Genomic DNA, 18,187 nt, shown 5'->3' on the forward strand with positions numbered 1-18,187 from the left:
GCTACCTGAGGTTTTCTGACTTTTGCTTCTGGATTTGTAAATGTCTAGAAGTGAGGAGGACCAAGAGGAGTCGTGAGAGAGAGCCAGACAAACTTTAAAGATGAAAGAAACTCGCGAAGCGGCTGCAAATCGGATAGAAACACCTTGTCTATCTTAGGATGCTCTGGCCTCTCCATTCCCTGAAACTCCAGAAGAAAGCCCAGTGGGCGGGGCTAAACTGCTGTAGACAGAATAGGCACATATATGCAGGCACGGTTCTTGTCACAGAAACAATCAAATAGAAACAAGCTGTTCTTATCACTTAGTTTCCATATATGGACTGTCTGGGCTGGAGAGTGAATGGTACATTTTGAAACCTTAATAATGTTTGTGTAGTACATCAGACTCTTTTACTGTGAGTAAGCGAGGAAATCCTATTTTTTATGATACCCTCTACACCCCTCTATAATATTTTTGGTAATAATTATTTGATTATAAAACAATAAAATATGGTGAAACATTGAATATACTGATATAATAATGGCTATTAAAAATGTGTTGCTATTACTAATACTGATATGAAAAACGTTGATAATATTGGTATCAGCTGTCATCTGATCATGCTGAAAGGCAATCGGTGAATGGTATCAACCCGCAAAACACTGATCTGGTCACCGACATAGCCAAATACAGATCCTATAGTGTAAACTGAGGAGCTACTGGAACTAGCCTAAAGCATGCTGATTTAGATAGCCAAGCTATGAGTGCTCCAAAAAATAAGTGAATGTACTTGAATTTTACGATCATAATCTGTTTATTACCCTCATAAGCTCTCACATTTTTTCACAGTGTTGTATGGTAGCCTATATGTGCCGTATGCCTGAAACTTTCCATCTCAAGCAGTCAAAGTTGCTTTGGGCAACGTTAGCAAAGTGTCTCGTACACAGTGGTGGACGAAGTACAAAAAAGATGTACGAGTTAAAGTAGAGATACCCAAGGTAAAATATTACTCCAGTAAAAGCAGAAGTCCTCCCTTTAGACCTCTACTTGAGTAAAGGTACAAAAGTATTTTCCCTCAAATGTACTTAAGTATCAAAAGTGAAAGTACTAAAAGATTCATTATGGCTCTAATGTCCTATAATAATTTCTATAACAAGACTCTTGCTTAATCAACTCATTTTAGGAGAAAATACTCTAGTGTCACTCTTGGTAAACCAATCTTTTAATAGAATATCATTAATTAGTCTGTCACTGATGTCCATTAAAATTATCATAAGCACAAAACACTGAAGGCAAACAATTTCTATTAAGTAGAACTGAGTGGCCATGAAATAACTTTTAGGAAACAAGCAAAGTTTCAGTTTAAGATTTATTTGCAACTTCATTACAAGTTTAAGTTTAATAAAGACTTGCTTTAAACACAGGTTCACAAATAAGTTTTAGCTTACTATACTGCATCTGTAGATCTCTGTTCATAAACATAAACTAGCCGAAATGAATTTACTGTAAAAGAAAATGTGTTTGTATAAATTCAGAAAAAAGACACATGGCAGTCACAACTGCATATGTGTACATAGTTCTATATTGTGGTCTATTTACCCACAAAGTCAAGAGCAATGTTATCTGTTCACTAATTCTTTGATGTGTGATTGTCATTCAGTGTTTGCATTAACCCCGTCCTGCTTTACCTGCTAAAGTGACATAAGTATAGTGTGGACATGCTTGCAGTGGGTAGGTATGTCCAACAGACATACCTACTAAAACAACAAGTTCAAAACTAAGTTTGCGCTGTACCCTGACTGGTGTGCTTGCTTTGCACTTCTTTTGTTTTGACGTGTCACATTTTTATGCTCACAAAAGCCAAAAGGAATGACAGATTTTGACAGGAATGACATGATGCAGTGGAGTAAAAAGTAAGATATTTGACTTTGAAATGTAGTGGAGTTAAAGTAAAAAGTCGCCCAAAATGGAAATACTTCAGTAAAGAAGGAAAAAACTACTTAAGTACAGTAACAAATTACATTTACTTCGTTACTGTCCATCACTGCCTGTACAGAAATAAACAGAACAGGTGGTTCAGTCAGTGCCAAACCACAGCTGTTCTGAAGTCAACTGAGAATGAGGCACTGCTGATTGTGCAGTCATGTAGCTGTTTCCACATTGAATGGAATTTGTTCTGTTTCCGAAGGCTCATACTGAAGGCTTGAGGTAATTGTGGATAGCAACGATGACTTAGAGGGTAATGATTTGATTGGCCACAACACAGTGGCCAGTCTGTGAGAGCTGCGCCCCTGAGTAGGCTGCCACATTATCAGCTGTTTCCACATTAAATCTCAAAAATAGAGATGCGTAAAAATCCCTTTTAAAACTACCTGTCTGGGCTTCATAGCTAGTCAGGGCCATGGAGACACAAGAGACCAAGACTGATAGACATGAGGTGAGAATAGGTTTATTACATGAGAGGGTGACACAAGAAGTAAGAGAGGGGAGCTTAGAAACACATTGTCTTTTTCATTATTTGTACTCTTCTCACTCATTTCAATATTATGCAGTGTTGACATACATGTAAAGTTTTTAATATTATGATATTTAGGGTTAAAATCATGACCTTTTATATAATTGTGAGTAATAAAACATAAAAAAATAAACATTTTTGTGATTTATATATTAAAGCGTTAATATCTACTACTACTCACTATCAAACCCAGGAGAAAAACTGACCACGGTTGGACTGACTAGTGTTAAAATACAATTGAGAAGAATTTTCTCCTCTAACATTTCATGGTTGGAATCTGGTTGGTGAGATTAAATCAGTATATTTTTCGTTATATTTTATATTTTCTCCAAAAGCTGTTTAATAGCTACTAAACAGGTCCTGTTCAACCCCTCCAATTTTCAGCCCAAAGTTGAGTCCTTGCTCGACCCAATCAGAGCGCTGGAGGAGAGGCTTTACCGAATACGGGTGGGATTTAAAGTAACGACCGTTCCGCCCGTTTCCGCGACCGTGTGGTTCCAGTGTGTAGCCGCTTCAGGCCAGGTGGTGGCGCTAATTCTGTAACTATAACTTTCTCCAACTGCACTAAAGCGGAGAAGCAGAAGGCTGTGTTGTGGTCAGCAGTCCACGCCTCCGCGCTCATACAGTGTTGATGGAGGAGCAGAAACAAGAGCTGAACTGTTGAAGGTAGGAACTGTATCGCGATGAGTTTAACTGTAAAATTTCTAATAGCAATACCAGCACTGAAAACACTGTAGTACAGATATGACATGTCAGATAGCTAACTAGCCAGCCAAGCTAACCATGAACTCACTGGACTGTGAGTGTCTGAGGTCTTATCAGCTTCTGTCAGTCAGGTGGTGCTTAAGGTGGTGGGTGGAGCAGTCGTGTTTTTTTGGAGCTGGTCCCAAAAGCTTGTCTGAAGTGGATGATTTTACAAAGAGGTGGTCTCAGTCTGGATAAAACTGAATCATGGTTCAGTTTGTTCGCAGTGTGAACAACATTTTTTTGGATGGTTCAGATTCTCGGACCAATTACAGGGAGTTGAGGGAGGCTGTCTTCACCCATTAAACAAGATAAGAAGAAAAAGAGCTGAGAGAGAAGTCAGAATAAGCTACGGTAGCACACGGGGAGAGGAACGTCGGAATATTTAATTGTAATTTGGAAAGGAAAAGAAAGGAATAACTTCTAGCTTATTTTCTGAGGAGAAGAGAGAGGATATTCATTTTTCTCCATCCAAATGAGAAACGTTACAACGCGCTGACGTCAGACGCACGCTGCTCTACAAACCAATCAAGTATAGGGAGATGCAGCCCACGCAGGTGATGGCGACAGGTCGTAGGTGTGTCATGCTTCGTTCTTTAGTTAGCTTTCTAAATTGGAATGTGAAACCAAAACTAACCACATCTAATGTATGTACTATAACAAAAACATGAACTTTGGTTCGCACCTTGGTCCGGATTTTCAGTGTGAAAACATGTCAGAATGGATGCATAGAAGCAGATGAAACCTCCCCAAACTGCATTTTGAATGAAACCGCTTAATTTAAAGTCGTTCACATCTGTAAGGCCTGAGTTTCATGCAGCATGGACGGAGCGTTTTTGTTGTACAGCACGAGTATATAAATCACAGGCTTTGTCCATATGCCATGGTCTATTCAAATTTAGTGTGACTGAGTAAAGGACAAAATTTCTAAAATTGTATGTGGCAGTGTATGTCTAGATTTAGAGGACATTCAACTACAGCTCAACCAGCCAAACAGAGTCCTTCAAAAAACTCACACATGAGCTCCTCGGTTGAGTCAGCCTGTGATTTCTGCTGTTGCTGTGCTACAGAGACTGCTGTGGAAAGAGACCAATGAGTAGCATCAAAACTATGAAACGTACTTCACTTGCAGCTGTACAGAAGTGCTTTTGTGACAAGAAAAAAAACGCTTTTTTCCACAGCAGCCCTAGTCGATCCAAGGTTCCTAATGTTGCACAGCTAGCTAATTAGTTTTTAACGATCTGATGGTGATTCGTGATGGTATTGGACTCGCTATCCTTAACTTAAGGAACTAACACAAAGTTATAGGTTAGATGTTTTATTCATTAGATATCATATAGTGGCAGCTGTATGATAGGCTCAACAGCTTCTTACATGGCAAACCCAAAATGACTGTTCAGATGTGCTTTCAATTGACAATCAACAAAATCAATAAATAAAAGTGCTTTAGCTAAATATAATATTTGAAATTCCATGTTTGTGTTGACCAGTCAAAATGTATGTGTAGACTTTAATTGTAGGGATGCACCTATATGGGAATTTTGGGCAGATATATTTTTTCATGTACATGTCTGCCACGCTAAACATAATAAAGTCTTTTTTTTTTTTTTTACAAATATGGCACTGCTTATCCGCACATCAGATTTTCCTTTGTTTCCTAAGAAGTACTGCAGAGCCTGTTTGTGGGTGAAATGATGGCTCACTGGTAGGTTGCTAGTTAGTTCACCATCTCCTTTTCTCCTTTCTCTCACCTCAAAATTAAGAGTTGTTTGTAAACTTAACATGTTGACATTTGTGATAAGGTCACAGTTAAGGTTACCTTCTGCTGATCTTTCAATGTAGATGATATTTGTGCAACAGTGCTGCACAGTAGCCCAGTTCATCACTGTTCCTGTGCCAGCCAAATCATCCTGAAGGCCTTTGGCAGTGATGCAGGGGTTTTGCTTTGCCTACCTAACCAGTCTACAAGTTTTTTTTTCAGAGATTTTTCTTGGTTCTCCAGATGTCCTTAACTTTTATTTCTTAATACCATTGCAAACTGTAAAAACTACAGGCAGAAAGTGTTCAGATGTTTTTGAAAGTCGTCTCTTTCTTTGTAAGAACAAATTTTCTTTGGTTTTAAGCTACTTCCTTGGCTATGAAGTGTAAGCACCCCAAGAGGATCACACAAATGATCTTGTGGGATTGTGTATAGCTACTTGTTTTAAGGCCTTATGTGTCAGTTTAGCTCTGAGATCTTACAAAAAATTGCACATAGCAAATTTCATATTTTGGCTCCAAAAAATATTTGGCAAACCAGAGGATCTAGTGACATTTATGGGGAACATGTGCATCAGATAAAATGTATTGAGTTTGGAACCATTTTGAGTGCAATTTTCAGAAATCCCGTTCATTTTTATTATAGAGAAATCCTGTTTAGACCCATAGTTACTAATGTGGGCATGATGCCAACTACAGAATGTTGGCATGACTTCAGTGGTGTATGTGTCAATTTGAAGAGTTTGAAAAGAAGTTAGGTGATTGGATTTCCACATCAGATTGAAGTTTATTCTTTTACACTTTTTGCCGGTTTATATAAATAGGCCATTAATGATTTGGAGCAGACTACTATTGCTGCGTTTCACATTTAGTTTGATTTTTTTCTTCTTCTTCCAGGAATGATCGACATTCTGTTTCAAGTCCTGCTCCTACAGTCCGCTTTCCCACAGTGCGCAAAGATCCCTCCATTATAATGACTGTATTGTTAAGCTGCTGAAACTATGAGAGACCAAATGTAAGAATATGGCATCCAGACGATGTTCCAGTTCTCAGCAAACCCCATCTGGTATCCTCCACGTGAACAAATCTCACAGACAAACACAGAAAAGTAGCAAGGATAGAACTCACGACTGCTTAGAGTGTGGAAAGAGATTTAATCGTCAGAGTCATCTCCAGCAACACCAGCGCATTCATACAGGAGAGAAGCCGTATCACTGCTCAGAGTGTGGGAAGAGTTTCGCTGTACAGAGTCATCTCCAACAACACCAACGCATTCACACAAGAGAAAAGCCGTATTACTGTTCAGAGTGTGGGAAGAGTTTTACTCAGCAGGGTCATCTGCAACAACACCAGCTCATTCACACAGGAAAGAAGCCGTATCACTGCTCAGAGTGTAGGAAGAGTTTTACGCTACAGAGTCATCTCCAACAACACCAGCGTATTCACACAGGAGAGAAGCCGTATTACTGTTCAGAGTGCGGGAAGAGTTTTAATCGACAGAGTACTCTGCAAGAACACCAGCGCATTCACGCAGGAGTGAAACCATATTACTGTTCAGAGTGTGGGAAGAGTTTTACTCGACAAAGTTCTCTCGATCGACACCAGCGCATTCACACAGGAGAGAAGCCATATCACTGCTCAGAGTGCGGGAAGAGTTTTACTCAGCAGAGTCATCTCCAAGAACACCAGCGCATTCACACAGGAGAAAAGCCGTATTACTGCTCAGACTGTGGGAGGAGTTTCAGGCATTCAAAGACTGTGACAACACACAAATGCACACACAGAGCATTCATCGAAATAAGCAGTAATGAGGGTAATCCTAACACATTCCGCGAGCAAAATCTGGAGGGAATGGTGCTTCCAGCCCAGATTCCCAAAATTGAAATAACTGTTTTAAGTTGTTTCTAACACAGGAGCTTAAAATGGAAAAAAAAATGTAGGACTGCAACCTCAGAAAATTTGTCTTCCCTTTTAACCTTTTAGAAGATGTTTTCTGTTTCCTGTATTTTTGGAGTGTTCTTGTTGAAGACTGATATGAATGAGCTATGACCTTGATTACTGTAACAGGGAAGTTTTTGCTGTGCTGGGCAGAAATGAACAGCTTTGTAATTGAGACACAATAGTAGTTTCTTTTTTTGCCTTAGTTAAGCCTTTGTGTGTAAGGTTATGTGTGCTTATGTGAACATGTTTATCTGCATTCTTTTAATTAGGGGTTCAAGCACCCACAGGTTCAAGAACCATATTGCTTTTGCTAGGATTTTTCTTCCTCTTAAATCAATTTGAAAAAATCACTTGATTTAGTGTAGGTTTCAACATGTATTTTCAGCTGAAAATAAACATATAAATAAATAGTTAAATGATTATTTAAATAAATCTAACAGGGTAGGAGTCAAATCAGTTTATGGAACAGCAGTTTATGGAAGGAGGGTTGAGAAAGGAACAAATAAAAAAAAGGTGCATAACAGTTATGGAGGGGTAAAAAGGAGCCATGATCATGTTTAAAAAAAGAAGCTTACGGTTGGTGTAACACTCATATTTGGCACTTAGATAATTCACTATGAAATGTAGGTCACATTTCTGCAAAGTGGACCTCATAGAGCATAAACAAGAATCAGTCTTATAAATTTTATCATAGATCAAAATAAATCAATTCTTATCATTGCTTACACTGAGAATGACATTTTATCCAATACAAGTCTTTTAAAATTTTGTGAAGTTTTTCTTTGATCAGTGTTTGAAAAATTAGCTTTTGAACTTGTCTGTGGATATTCAGACAATTGTTTCAATGTTAATCTTAGTCTTCAGATAAATAAGTATCAAAAAAACCTTGACACTATTGCAAACAATGGCCATGAGACATCAATGAATCTGTTTGGCCTGGCTTTTTCTGACTTAGGGAGGCTATAGATTATTTGGTTTTTATGTGATTGTGATAAATCTTGGTAAAAATGTACATTACCATTTTCTGAGGACACAAGCAAAGTTTCATTTAAATTGATTGTCATAAGCCCCTACAATACTTAATCTAGTGCATAATTATTAAAATGTCATTATATCTTTCTATGATTAAAATAAAGAAAAGATAACGGTTTCAAATTACGCATCTCATTAACATCTAAAACATTGCAATTGTATGTATGTTCCGCAATTGCACAGGAAATGTGGAAACTTGACTTAAACCCAGGTTGGCCACATAATCAGTAATGGTAATATTTTCTCTGGCCGGCAGAGGGAGCATCAGCATTGAATGCAAAATATGACTTCAAACAAACTTATTAGTGGTGTAACGGGCCACAGATAATCCGTGATCCGGACGGATCACCCCTCACGGTTCGGTACGCACGTGAACCGCACATCAGTTGCCAAAAAAACAAATCCCAAACACAAAATTAATAATGGAAAAACATACAATAACAATGGTCCAGTCACACACAGGAGGGCTATCTGAACTATTCAAAGTAAAGCTGCAGTTGCTAAGTAAAATATGGCAGTAACTGAGGTAAATCTGCTGATGGCTGAGGGAAATACGACATTAACCAAGGTAGATGTGCTGTTGGCTGAGTAAAATAACCATTTGTAAACTTTACATGGGCTTCGAGTGACTTAAACGTAAGACCTACTTAAAAGAACAGGCACTTAAGCCCCACACCAGATATGAAGAAGTCCATGAGTGAAAGAAGAGTAGCATGTCCATATCATTACTCCATTCGTTGTTTGGAGGTTTGTGTAGACCCAGACCGTCAATAACGCTGATTTTATCAATCATATAGCTGTTTGACATTCCTCTGGAGTTGGTTAAGATACGCTCTCCTTTCATTTGATTCAATATGAATCATGACATCATTCTTTAAGCTCTTGCAGTGAGGGCTGAAATCTTCATGCCACTCTGGAAACACAAACACACCAGACAATTTTGGGAGCACATTAGGCAGAAGAATTTCTCAAAGAAGCTTTGAATGAAGCATTTGAGAATATCAAAAGCAACTTTGGAAAAGCTAGGCACCACGATCGGACCATCTGTAGGAGTCACGGAATCATGTGACTTACGGTTTTATACGTCATCGTGTACTCGGAAAACCCTTTTTCACATTAGCACTTTTGTGATGTTCTAATATTTACACTTCGTACTAGCGTAAAATTCTTTTTGCGATATTTGGGTGTTTTTATTTATGTATTTATTTCGGGCTTTTCCCATTCAGGCTGTAGTTGCTAGGCTCCGTATCGGACAGTGAGCTAAATCAGTCATTATTCAGAATTGGACAACATTTAACTGGTCACTATACATAGAGTGAGCACCCCGAGGCTGTACAGCATGTCCAAATGCATTGCAAAACGGATGAAAACGAAAGGAAAGTGGTTTTCTGTGATTATGGGGTAAAAGAAACATGAACGAATAAGAGGTTACAAAACAAAAGAATGTGCTTGATAAGTGTTCTGAAAATAACAGGGTTGTTTGATAAAATGTAGATTATTATTATTATTACTAACAGATCATTATCCCATTCCGTCACAGCTTTGTATCAGTAACCACATATTCACAGTTAGAAAGTTAAATCCTGATATTGGTGCTACATGCTCCAGGCCAGTAAGTGGCGCTAATGCACCGCATAACAGGCTTGCCAACCGCCAAAACAACCCTGAAGAAGAAGAAGAACGTGGAGAAGCAGAAGGTTGTGTTGTGGTCAGCAGTCCATGCCTCCGCGCTCATACAGTGTTAATGGAGGAGCAGAAACAAGAGCTGAACTGTTGAAGGTAGGAAGCTGTCCGACACTTTAACACTCACTGTTCTTCATTCACTCTGAGACAAACAGCTGGAGACACATTTGAGTCTGAAGATAAGATGTGATGGTTTAAAATAGATACAGAAGCAGCTCCATTCAAACTTGGCTGAGGAATCCCTGCTGAAAAAAAACCCCCACAGAAACCATTAAGCGTTTCTGTTGGTTTTTGGTGGTATTGTAATGTGCTCTGGCTTTTTAATGGGTTGATATCACAATGTAAAGGATCCTAACGGTTTAACAGGTGACCAATGGCTGATTTCTAAGTGCATTTGATGGTGTCCTAAATGGATGTGAAGGTGTTTTATGGGAAACTGTTGGTCTATTGGAAATCAATAAGCCACTTTTTCAGCAGGTATGTGAGCTGTTGTGCGAGATTATTTGGTTGGTAATGTTTTCCTAGTTGAGTTTGGAAACGTAGAGCAGCTTGTTTCTGATTTATTTGCCAAGTTAGTTCCAAAGACACCAAAGACATTAATCACATGTCCTTTAGATCAAGACTGTGATTCTCTGCTGGGCCCATGTGCTTCTGTTCTTTTGTCCTGTATGACTTTATCTGTTCCATAGTCAGTTTGTGAACACAAAAGCAGATCTTATCAACCATTCACTTATAAAAACATTGTGCAAAGGCGAGGTCATTCCATATTAGACATGTAGCTCCAATAAATGCAAAAAATATTGACTGATGCCAATGTCGTCTAGGGTGGGTATAATTGTGTAGTTATATATGTACAGTTGTGATGAGAAAATAGTAGTTTGTTCTAGAACAATAGGAATTACCAGAGACCCATCCCCCAGAGGGTGACGCCAGTCCTTGGTCTAAAAGGTGTAACGGGGTGTGACCAGGCAGACCAGAGGCTCTAAGTAAGTGAATGGGAGTAAACGGAGCAAATGAGTACCCTGAACACAATGCTGTTTTGTGGGACATTGTAATATAACAATTCATCTGTCCTTTTGTTCATCCACAGTATGTTTTCTATCACACGTTTGTTTTTTAATAAGCTACGGTGTGTCTAATATGAAAAAACACCTCCAAACAACAAAAGATTAAACGCTGTAGAAAAGTATGTAACAAATGACTGGTTCTTGGTATGCTGTGTGTTGTTTCTCCAAATTTAGCCCATCATAAATACTACATTGATTATCTAAACAAGCCTGAATCTCGAAGATTTAACTTGGGCTTATTCATTTTAAATCCATTTTACTGAAAGCAGTTCCATTGTTTCCAGAGGATTGCCATTTCCCCTTATATTAGAGAATCCCTGGTAGTGGGCTGTTAATATCTGGGTGGGTGTTGCTGGTCAATGGTTTGTAGATTAAGAGCTGGTAGGAGTGTCTAAGGTGGGTGTTTGAAGTCTACTTAAAGGGGGTGTAGTGTGTGAGAGCTGTTCAGGAGCTTGGTGGTCTAGGCCAAATGTTTCCAATCCCAGTTCCGCAAACAACACGCTCCACATCCAGCATGTGTTCAAATCATCAGCTGTATCCTAGGTAAAAGAAAACATAAATTCCAGGACTGGGGCTGAGATCGTCTTGTCAAGTTATAGACCCTTTCCTGAAAACTGGTGGTCTTTGATCTTTCACTTTCTCTCCAGACAGTATGAGTGTGAATAGAGTATAATGGGGCAGGTAGTCATATTCATGATGAAGTAATTCTTCCTGCGGATCTTTGTGGTCTAAACAGTAAACAGTATCTCAGTGATTTAAATACAAATTAATTGGTGTCAATTTTGTTGGTTGAGTTAAAAAGATGCATTTAAAGTAGTCAATAGGGCCATTTAGATGACAACAGCACAGGGTTGGGATTTGAATGGAAAAACTGAATAATTGTTCACACTTAAGCATTAAAAGAATAATAGGCTTTATATAGCTGTGTCAGGCTATCTTAGTTTTTTTTAATGTAGTGGATATTTGATTTAGGAATGTAATGTATAGGAATGTCTTTTATTCATCAGAAAATTAGTGTCAAGCCTAGACCTCTCCTAGTTATTACATAACTGTGATTACTTGTGCTGACTGTTACCATTCAAACTGACCATGATCATTTTGCACAGCCATTACATTTTAGAATCTGCAGCAAAATGAGTGTCTGAATATGTGCCTCATATTCATGTGTTAATATGATAATGTTTGCACCATGCACACTAGGGATCTAAATATACACATATTTTCAGGATTGTTTCAACTGTCACTTGTAAGGTCAAGATTCAGTTTGATTTTCAATATTTTGTGTGTCGAAAATGTCTTGGTCCTGCAGAGTTCTAATTATGTACTATACAGTTTTGTTACTAAAGTTCTTTAGTAGAACATTTTTGAACACCAGTCACAATAATCTCCAACAAAATAGCCCTCTCCCCACTCCACCCACTTTAATGTGATTGGATGCAAACAAATGATTTCCACGAAAGACTGTAAATGAAAAATTGCTCAGAAGGGACTAAGAGGTGTATTGGTACAACTTGTGCTAGCTAAAAAGTCTTAAAAGCTAAATAAAAATGGATTTATATGGACTTGCAGGTGATTTATAAGAGTTTTAAATTCAGGAATTGATTTTCAGCAGAGAATTGGACAAAGTTTTGCTAATGGGAAAGTGCATAAAGCTGTGTGTGTGTGTGTTTTTATGTTAATTAATGTCGGATAAATACCAATAATGATAGTTTATTAATTATTTTGATATTAATGCCAGATTTGATGCCTCTACATATATTCCAAATCAACACCTCAGACAACAGGTTAATCAGAATAAGAATCAGGCTTTATTAACCAAGTGTATTTGTACATACAAAGAATCTGTCTGCAGTTACAAAGACGCTCACGGTTACGCAGTAACTGACAATAGAAGTTCATACATCACCAGAAGGATTTAAAGTTTGGACTTTTTAACAGCATCAAATGCAAACTAGAACTTTTTCCATGGACACTCGGCAGAAACAGAAAACACGAGCTGAGTTTGGCTGTTTGTAAAAACTGAGCTCACACTGCTTTAGCTTCTGGAAAGAGAGCTCGCTTGGCAAAATTACAAAATGCTTATCTCGGGTCATCATAGTTAGCTAAAATAGAAGGTAAATTAGTTTTTCATTCATACGCTGAGCTTCAGAATCAACTCAGAAATTGTGTTGTTAGGCTCTGCTATGTCCACCTGTTACAGTGGCGACTTCTGTATACACTGCTGTGAATTTGAAGGAAGTGTGTGGTTGTGGGTACATCGTTTTTGTTGTGCGTTTGAATGGGTTATGTGAGTGAATGGGAGAGTGATGCTGCTCTGATTTTTGGGAGATTCTTGAGAGTCTTCTCTCTGTTTGAAACATGCCCTAAAACATCTTAATGTCACTGTTTGCCCATTCTCTAAGAAACCAAGTATATTTATTCATACTTGAAGACCTTTCACCCATTTGTTTTGTGCTGCGTCACATGTAGAACTACATTTCCAAAACCAAATCAAACTGGGTTACGGATATCCAAGCTGAGTTTTACGTAACTCATAAAGTTTTACCTCTTGAATATGGTGGTGAAACTCGCCGTTCTCTTTATGCTTTTCCAAAGTGGGGCACCCTGCACGATGACACAGTCATTTTTGACAAAGAAAATGTCAGATATAATCATAATTCTGAGGCCAAGATTTATTGTGAAAGGACATCCCCTGTGCAGCCAATTACCTTCAGGTACTGCAGTCTACTCAAAAAAAGAGGAAACGTGCATAAAACAGCAGCAACACACAGAAGGGATTCTAGGCCTTTGGGTTCGTAACACCAGCACTCTTAAGAATAAACATTCATATATAACACAGAAGACAGCGAGAAATACAAAACGCAATATGCATGTCACTTTTAGATTGATTATTCTACAGTTGTATTGACTATTTAGGCATCCCTGGTCAAATTACAATAATAAACAATAAATATAGTCTTAAATATGAATATTTCTACAAGTTTAAATGCAAGATTACTGTTTATTTGCTAAATTCAATATATTAAAAAGTTTGGGGACACACTCAGTCCCCAAAGTTAGTTCAGTTAGTCTGTGATTGTAGCTAAAGATTTTTTTGTTTTGTTATACCACAGCACTTGATTCCACAATGCCTTTATTTTATCTGAGTGTTGTATTGCATACTTCACTTGTTGACATTTGTGATGAGATCATTGTTTAGGCACTTGGATAATGTTTGTGCAACAACACTGCACAATCGGCCAGTGCACCACTGTTTTCATGCCAGCCAAAAACTTCCTCCTGGTCTTTGGCAGTAATGCAGGGGGTTTTGCTTTGCATACCTGACCAGTCTACAAGCAGTATTTTCAGAGATATCTCTTCTAGATCTTTCCTTGACTTCAATAGTTGTCCTTAGTGTTTGTTTATTAATGCCATTTCAGACAGTGAAAATCATAAGCAAGAAATGTTCATATATATTTTTTAGTCTCCTCTTGCTTTGTAAGAGTCAATTATCTTTAGTTATCTTATCTTCAGATCCTCAGTCAGCTGCTTAGATGAGCCTATGGCTGTGAAATGTAAGCACCCTAAGGAGTTTAAAGGATCACGTAATTTACTATGCTTTGGAATATGTCTGACTTAAAATGCTAAGACCTTACACAAACTAAATGCATGTTGAAAACTAAGATTTTTGCAGAGGACCCAGTGACATTCAGTGTAAAAAAAAATATATGCATAGGATAACACATCAAGTTTTGAACCATTTGATTTTTGAAAATCCCATTCATTTTTGCCATAGAAAAATCCAGCACAGAATTTGTAATATTGGCATGACACCAAATACAGAATGACTACACGCCTTGAGTGCTCTGAATGTCTGTTTGAATAGTTTGAGTGATTAAGTGATTGGCTTTTCTACATCAGATGTAAATTTTATTCTTTCTTTTCACTTTTTAACATTGATGTAAGTGGGGCATTCATTATTTAGATACTACATTTGTTGAATTTCACATTTACTTAAAATATTCTTTTTTCTTTTCTTTTTACAGAATTGAATGACGTCCTGTTTAAGTTCTTTTCCTCCAGCGTCCACCTCCCTACACTACTCCATAAACCTACATATGCTTCCATAAATGTATCAGAACATTCCAGTTAGGGGACTGTTAAGCTGCTGAAACGGACTGAATAAAGGAATATGGCTTCCAGAAGAAGCTGTATTGAGCAAATGTCATCTGATACCCTCCACATGAACACATCTCACAGACAAACACAGAAACATAGCTTGAAGAGAACTCACTACTGCTTGGAGTGTGGAAAGAGTTTTGATCGACAGAGTCATCTGAACATACACCAGCGTATTCACACAGGAGAGAAGCCGTATCACTGCTCAGAGTGTGGGAAAAGTTTCACTCAAAAGTGTACTCTCCAAAAACACCAGGTCATTCACACAGGAGAAAAGCCGTATCACTGCTCAGAATGTGGGAAGAGGTTTAATCGACAGAGTACTCTCCAAACCCACCAGCGCATTCATACAGGAGTTAAACCGTATCACTGCTCAGAGTGTGGGAAGAATTTTAGTCTACGGAGTACTCTCCGAAAACACCAGCGCTTTCACACAGGAGAGAAGCCGTACTGCTGTTCAGAGTGTGGGAAGAGTTTTACTCAACAGAGTAATCTCCTACAACACCAGCGCATTCACACAGGAGAGAAGCCGTATCACTGCTCAGAGTGTGGGAGGAGTTTTACTGTACAGAGTCATCTCCAAACACACCAGCGCATTCACACAGGAGTTAAACCATATTGCTGCTCAGTATGTGGGAAGAGTTTTACTGTACATAGTAATCTCCAACAACACCAGCTCATCCACACAGGAGAGAAGCCATATCACTGCACAGAGTGTGGAAAGGGTTTTACTCAACAGGGTTCTTTCCTAAGACACCAGCGCATTCACACAGGAGAAAAGCCATATCACTGCTCAGAGTGTTGGAAGAGTTTTACCATGCAGAGTTCTTTCCAACGACACCAGCGGATTCACACAGGAGAGAAGCCATATCACTGCCTACAGTGTGGGAAGAGTTTTACTATACAGAGTAATCTCCAACAACATTTGCGCATTCACACAGGAGAGAAACCATATTACTGCTTAGAGTGTGGGCAGAGCTTTAGGCATTCAGGTTCTGTGAAGACACACAAATGCACTAACAGCAGTGGTGGAAATGGGCAGTAATGAGGGTAATCTTAACACCAGAACTGGCCTTCCTGGGGCCCTATGCAAAATTACGCAAAGGGTCCCTTCTTCCTGACCTGTGAGCCATGTAAGCCACTTGCAATTGCCACGCAGTCAAACCTGATACCCCTGTGCTCCCACTAAAATTCTTCTTTAAAACAGTTTGCTTCATCTGTCAGTATAAGAATAAGCAGACCTATACAGAACAAAATCATATATATATATATATATATATATATAGCTTTGCTTAAAATGCCAGGAGTCTCAAGGAAACCGTGCTTCCATCACAGATTTTTAAAAATCTGCTTTTAAAGGGGGAAAACCACGTTTTGTTGTTTTACCCTGTGTCTAAACACAGTGCATAAAATTAAATGTAATTTCCTGTGCTGAAGTGTCTCTCTCTCACCCTCTCCACCACAAGCATTGTTAATGTTCACAAAGAACATGGTGTCCCTAAAACCTTGCCAGTTAACCTGGTGTAGGGCAGAAAAAAGCTGATCTGTGAATTCTATAACGTTTCTACTCTGCCTTGGGAGGATCTGCTGTACCCCCACTCCGAATGGACAGCATCTACTTTTTGTGAGACATAGGTTAGATCCAGAAACCCTGAAAGCTACTGTTTTTGTACCAATCTCCATTCCTCTTTGACCTGAAAATCGATTTTGTGATGCCCTCTTACTGGCTGTCCAAATACTAGAGCTAGACTGCTCCAAACACCTGCCCAAGCAGCTTGCATTGGAGGATACCCAGCAAGTCTTTTACAGATTGGCAAATGACATGGCTGCATGCACGGTCAAAGAGGACAGATAATCAGACGGAGGACAGCAATCCAATTATACTTTAAATTCTTTGTTTTGTTTGTGTTTCTATATTCTGTGTTGTGTATTTCATACTTGTAGCAGTATAAAACCACACAATTGTCTACTGGCTGGCTCTGTGTACCAGCTATGATTGGATGCAGGAGTATTAGGGGTGTGCTTTCAAGCTAATGTTGTGATTTGATGCACTGAGCTTTAGACAACATCAGATTTTAATAATGTTGATAGGGATCAGCTTTCTATTTTCCCAGTTTCTGTTCATTCTCTCCATTCCTTCTTCATTCTTTCAAACTCTTCCGGGGTATGAGAGAAGCGATAGGAAGCGATGGGAAGGACAGGAACAAAAGTTTCTGGATGCAGCCCTTGTGGTATTGTTTCATGTTGGGAGATGTTTACACATGTGGTTCTGACTGGTCATAACAAGCAAGCTCTTGGTTTATAATAGTTTGGTCAAGATAAAAGGTAAGCTAAGTTTGGTTAAGTAAGTAAATTACTGTTACTGTAGTGATAATTTACTTGAGTACAAGTAAAACTATTAAAGCAAATTACTCAAGTAAGAGTACAGGAGTTGTTTACTGGAAAACCACTTGAGTAATTGAGTTACTGCTTTGTATATCCAAAAACACAACTTTAAAATACTTCTAGGTTGACTCGGCTACATCACTGGAAATAATCTGTACAAATAAAGCTAAAGCCAGACATATTATTGGAGGAAAAAACACAGACACTGATCATGGTATGTTTTGTAGTGCACATTCGCACATCTTTCTTTGTGCTGTGTAAAGCAGAAGATTTGTGTTACACTAGATTAATTTTATGATTAGATGATTATAAAAGGCTTTTTAGTTTATCTAGTTTCCAATAAAGTAGTTTAGAATCTGAAAGGCTCTGCGGAGTTTGTTACTGTTTAAGTGTGTTTTTTGTTTAGCGTTAAAAAAAAACTCTATTGAGAGTCAAAATAATTAGATAACTGAACTAATAATGTAATTGGGATAGCCCTACTGCCCAGTCGCAGTAAACATTATATTCACGGCGTGCAAACTGCAAAAGTAACTGATATCTGTGTAGTACATGTCAACATTAAAATCATTAACAGCAACAATTTTGATGTTCTTTACTAATTTATATTTCTCTGGTATTAATGATTACTTCTTATGCAATAAGATTTACTTTTTCATATTTGACAGTTTAAACAATTAAATACACATCCAAACCCAAAGGCAGTCAGAGAGAGAGATCAATGTCAGGCTGTTTTCTGTGATAAACTGACAGAATAAAAGTCTCTGATGATGAAGTGTCGTCTGGAAGGATGATAATGGATCTTTGTTAATGCATTTTTAAGCATGTTACACTCCAGGCACAGTAAGTAATGAATATTATAATATATATTGTATAATGAATATTATAGCAATATTTTTTGTGAGTGACTCTGGTGTCTCTTGTAACT

General features: G+C 38.2%; 2 protein-coding genes across 2 annotated transcripts in view; both read left to right on the forward strand.

Annotated features, from left to right (window-relative positions):
* The first annotated feature begins 3,058 nt into the window (after nt 1-3,058).
* On the forward strand, nt 3,059-16,121 carry LOC118827378 (zinc finger protein 420-like). The gene is made up of 3 exons (XM_036598719.1): nt 3,059-3,160; nt 5,894-6,768; nt 14,965-16,121. Exons 2-3 carry the CDS (start codon nt 6,020-6,022, stop codon nt 15,920-15,922), a joined length of 1,707 nt encoding a protein of 568 aa, XP_036454612.1. The 5' UTR covers nt 3,059-3,160; nt 5,894-6,019; the 3' UTR covers nt 15,923-16,121.
* LOC118827379 (zinc finger protein 420-like) overlaps nt 9,680-18,187 on the forward strand; it is a 28,082-nt gene continuing 19,574 nt past the window's right edge. Inside the window, 1 exon segment of the mRNA XM_036598720.1 lies at nt 9,680-9,748. The gene's annotated coding sequence lies outside the window, so the exon portion shown is untranslated.

Source organism: Colossoma macropomum, unplaced genomic scaffold (genome assembly GCF_904425465.1).
Source record: "Colossoma macropomum unplaced genomic scaffold, Colossoma_macropomum, whole genome shotgun sequence".
Classification (NCBI taxonomy): Eukaryota; Metazoa; Chordata; class Actinopteri; order Characiformes; family Serrasalmidae; genus Colossoma; species Colossoma macropomum.

What these genes read in the sequence shown, in the direction of transcription:
- LOC118827378 (XM_036598719.1), top strand. Translation starts at nt 6,020, where the DNA reads ATGGCATCCAGACGATGTTCCAGTTCTCAGCAAACCCCATCTGGTATC. An exon ending in AAGACTGTGACAACACACAA is followed by an intron (nt 6,769 to 14,964) that starts ATGCACACACAG and finishes TCACAGACAAAC; the next exon opens with ACAGAAACATAGCTTGAAGA.